The 4,742-nt window shown below is 43.2% G+C and overlaps 1 protein-coding gene across 1 annotated transcript; it reads left to right on the top strand.

Moving 5' to 3' along the window:
* On the top strand, nt 432-2,145 carry LOC107623559 (nematode resistance protein-like HSPRO2). The gene has a single exon (XM_016325889.2). It carries the CDS (start codon nt 464-466, stop codon nt 1,892-1,894), a length of 1,431 nt encoding a protein of 476 aa, XP_016181375.1. The 5' UTR covers nt 432-463; the 3' UTR covers nt 1,895-2,145.

The raw sequence follows: 4,742 nt of genomic DNA on the forward strand, positions 1-4,742 counted from the left end.
TCATTCTTTCCTCCCTTACTCCCCCATGTTAGGTGTTTTGGATAAGCTTCAACCTTCATGTGCCGCTCCCATCCTTCCTCTCCTTTTCCTCCATTCAATCCAATTTAAAATTTTATTCTAATTTTATATTCATTAACATAAACAAAACTCCTCGTCTTAATTCACGTACTTGCTTACTTACCAAAACCTCTCTGTTAATGCTTGAAAAAAAAGGCAAGTTTTATTATATTGTGGATAATTTGAAAATCATTTTCCACACCAAGCCGACTTTCAAATTCCTCGTTCTCCATGCTGCCAGTCCACGCGTCTTTCCTCACTGTCTCTCTCTCACATCCATTTCCACATCTATAAATACCGGTCCTCTCTTCACTTGAACATTTCAATTATTCCACAGCCCAAATTAAAAACCTACAACCCTATCCAAATACATCACACACATCAAAATCTATTTTGTCTCTGAAAAATGGTTGATTTGCATTGGAAAACAAACATGGTCAACTCCGACATGTCATCAAATTCTCCAAAACTTTCTAAGCCCTCACAGTCACCGCGCGGTCCCTCTCTGCATGTTCCATTCCCCACCACAACAGACTTCTCCCCCGCACCTCCTCCGCTCTGTGCCGCCTACGACCAATACCTCCGCCTCCCGGACCTCCGAAAACTGTGGTCCCACAGAGACTTCCCAACCTGGAACAACGAGCCAATCCTAAAACCCGCTTTGCAAGCTCTTGAAATCTCGTTCCGGTTCCTCTCCACTGTGTCATCGGATCCAAGACCTTACGCAAACCTAAGAGAATGGAACCGTAAGATTGAGTCACTCGCCACGTGTCAGATCGAGATCATATCTATTCTCTGCGACGACGAGGAGCAAGACACGGAAACACGTGGCACCGCACCAACCGCTAATCTCGCAGAATCCGGTAACAGAATTAGTTACAGCGAGTCCAGCCTGCTCCCGAGACTCGCCACGTGGCGGAGATCGAAGGACGCAGCTCAGAGGATCCTCCTCACCGTGGAGTGCCAGATGACAAGGTGTCCGTACACTTTGGGCCTAGGTGAGCCCAATCTCTCGGGAAAGCCCAGTCTCCTTTACGATGCGGTTTGCAGGCCCAGAGAACTCCACACGCTCCAGGCGACGCCGTTGGAGGGGAACTACGAGAACGTGAACGTTCATGCGGCGCACCAGATCTTGGAATCGTGGATCCGCGTAATGCAGAAGCTTCTCGAACGAATTGCTGGATCAATCGAAGGGAGGAAGTTCGAGAAGGCCGCGAGTGATCTCGACGCGGTGGAGCGGATCTGGAAGCTTCTGGAAGAAGTTATGGATGTCCACATGGCTATGGATCCTAACGATTTCTTGAAACTGATGAAGAGCCAGCTGGCAATGAGGTCGTTGAAAAACGGTTGCGTCGGCGAAACGGTGCCGTTTTGTTTCCGGTCGAGGGAGTTGGTTGAGGTGGCGAGGATGTGTAAGGAGCTGAGGGAGAAGGTGCCGGAAGTAGTCGGAGCGGAGGCGGATCCAACGGGAGGGCCGAGGATTCAGGAGGCAGCGATGAGGCTTTACGCGGCGGCGGCGGAGGAGGAGAGGGAGAAGGTGGAGGTGCTGCAAGGGATGCAGGCGGTGGAGAAGGCTATGAAGGGGTTCTTTTATGGATACAAGCAGATGGTGGCGGCGGTTATGGGGAACGTGGAGGCGACTGGGAACCGAGTTGGGATGGGTTGCGAGGGTGGTGACTCATTGACTCAGATATTTATGGAGCCTACTTATTTTCCAAGCTTGGACGCCGCCAAAACTTTCTTGGGGTACTTTTGGGATAACAAAACTAACAACAATAATAACGATCATGGTAAACGTGTTAATAGTTTTGTTGCCGATAGAAGGATTCGATGCTAGAGAACACTAGCCACGGGTGATGATTGATGAAGAACAAGGTGGTGGTATTTCATTGGGTAACAGTTCAATCTTAGATCATTAGTGATAGATGAAGCTTAGGGAACGGGAAAAAAAAAGGAAAGTATTTATAGTTTTACTTAAAGTTTGAAAGAAAGAGGAGTGAGTACAATTTTGTAACGGGTTGTTGTACACTTGTATAATTACATGTTCTGCCAATCTTTTTATAATAAAGACAATTTTTTTTTTTTTTTAAGAATGTGTCCATATTTTGTTAATATTATGAGTTATAATTTGTGTTCATTAATTAGTACTTAATAACTATATCTAAAGAGGATACCGATGGGAGAGAGTGGCGATGAGTACATGAGGGTGAAACACGGTGAGGTAGCCAGTAAAACTGGCAGAAGCAATAAAGGAGAGAGTGAGAGAAGGTTTGTGCAAGATGTTAAAGGGAGGGAAGAGGGAGGGGGAGGGTGATCAGATCAATCTCAAAACTAATTGTATTGCGTGTGATTTTTTAGCAACTTATAACTAAGAACGCGTCACTTGGTAGGTGATTGACTGATCGCTTGGCAAAAGTTATAGAAAAGCAAAAAGACAAAGATTTATCGAGTGTGATATCTATTGAAGAAGGTAAGACTATCCTTATAACTTCGTATAAGGATACTAATGTGATAAAGATGTTGGAAAAAAAATATGAATTACACTACGATCACTAACAGGGTGCGGAGGTTAAAGGGAGGTTATGACATTCTTGATGTGGGAATAGTTATTTCTTAGTGAAATCTGATTTGGTAGAAGATCGTGTAAACGTGTTTCTTAGAGGGCCTTGGATGTTAGGGGATTATTATTTAGCAGTGAAGCCTTGGACATCTAAATTTAGATTCGGTGAAGGATCATTTGGATTTACCCCCATATGGATACGTATAAACGGCTTGCTATATGGTACTATGATGAAGATGCAATTATGAGGATATATGCGGCGATTGGAAATCCTATTAAAATATATTTAGCAACAAAACTAGTTAAAAGAGGAAGGTATACACGAGCGTGCGTTTTGGTTGACCTTGGGGTTCCGGTCATGAGAAAAATCAAGGTTGATGGTGTCTATTTTGATGTTGAGTATGAAAACTTGAGTTATATATATCTGAGAAGTGTAGTTGTTTTGGCCACATTGCACATGACTGCGAGAAACCGAGAGTCAAGAAAATGGCATAGCCAGAGCTGTTGCAACTGGTAGAGCTTGTTCTAGAAACAATGGTAAGAGAAATAATACGAGGGTGGAAGGTTTAGTTTTTGAATTTGGAAACCCTAAAAATCTCATGCAAGAGCAAAGTGAGAAGACGACGTTGCATGAAGAAACTAACTCACATGCAAAGAGTGATGGTTGGACTAGGGTTGAGAGGAGATCAAAGGGCAAATGAGTCAATTCGCATAATAATTCATCCAATCCTAATAATTTGAAAATAGTAGGTCCCACACATTCTAATTCCGCCAAAAAAAATCATTAATGCGCACGCCTTCACAACGTGTGACGATGAATTATAATGGTGCAATAAAGAATTTCTGTAATGGTGCATTGACAATCAAGAATAATAAAATGGTCTCAACCGCGGGTCAACCTCATGCTATGTTTATTCCATTAAACGAAAAAGATAACCACTACTCCATGCACAAGGATATGGAGAAAAGGAATGGTGCCATGGTTTCTACTATTGGAGTAGTGCACGAAATTGAACTTCGCACAACTGAACCGGCAAGTGCACCGGGTCATCCAAGTAATACCTTAGGAGAGTAAGGGTCGAATTCCACGGAGATTGTCGGATTGAGCAAGCAATGGCAACCTTGTAAATCTTAATCAGGCGATTAGAAAAGATGGTTGTTTGTTTGAAAGCATAAACGAATTAGTAAAGAACGAAATACCAGATTGATGTGAAGAAAGTGATAAAGATTCTATTAAGGCTTCGGAGATGCGTATTCTTTCCTGATTAACTTTTAGTACTGTCTACTTCAATAACAAATGATTCATTCATTGGCAGCCATAAGTGACTAACTCATGTCCTCTCATCAAGTTAATCTCTTCTAACCACAGCAGTCCACCATATCCGAGCAACTTATGTCCTCTCATCAAGTTGACTCATGGCTTCTCACTGTAGCCGAAGATGAAGCTCAAAGCAATTCACTCTCCTTTGCGATCCTACTCAGAACGCCACAGACAAGGTCGGATCTTCCGAATCTGAGAGTGCTACTTCTCTGACTCTAGTCTTAGCACCACAGAGACCTTAATAACCCACGGTCAACAGAATTTCATGTCACGTATCCAAAGTTGCCCAAGCACGCTCTTGGAATCCCCAATGCATTCTCTAGCTTTAGTTCAATGCTATCCAGATCTGGACTCGCACGAAACCCATGTAGAACAAGGATGTATGTCACGGTTCACCCTCAATTCATTGAGATTGAAGAACGAGAACGTATAAGAGAATAGAATCAGACATATTGAAATAGAAACAGTAATATTATTAATCCATGAGAATCAGCAGAGCTCCTAACCCTAACTTAGGAGGTTTAGTTGCTCATAGCTTACAGAAAATAGTGTGTAATTCGAAAATAAGGTTGTAGAAGATGAGGCAGAAGATCCTAAACATGGGTGATCTTCTCCTTTAAATACTAATCTAATAACTAGAGATTACAGAAATAAGATAGACTGGACTCTTAGTGCGAAAATCCACTTCTTGGGCCTACTTGGGGAGTGTTCAGGCTGAGTTTGGGGTGACTCCACGTGCTGGAACTCCTCTTGGGGCGTTAGACGCCAGGCTTGCTCCCTTTTGGGCGTCCAAACGCCAGCTTG

Source organism: Arachis ipaensis, chromosome B10 (genome assembly GCF_000816755.2).
Source record: "Arachis ipaensis cultivar K30076 chromosome B10, Araip1.1, whole genome shotgun sequence".
NCBI classification, from domain to species: domain Eukaryota; kingdom Viridiplantae; phylum Streptophyta; class Magnoliopsida; order Fabales; family Fabaceae; genus Arachis; species Arachis ipaensis.

Coding starts and splice junctions, on each gene's coding strand:
- LOC107623559 (XM_016325889.2), top strand. CDS start 464: ATGGTTGATTTGCATTGGAAAACAAACATGGTCAACTCCGACATGTCA.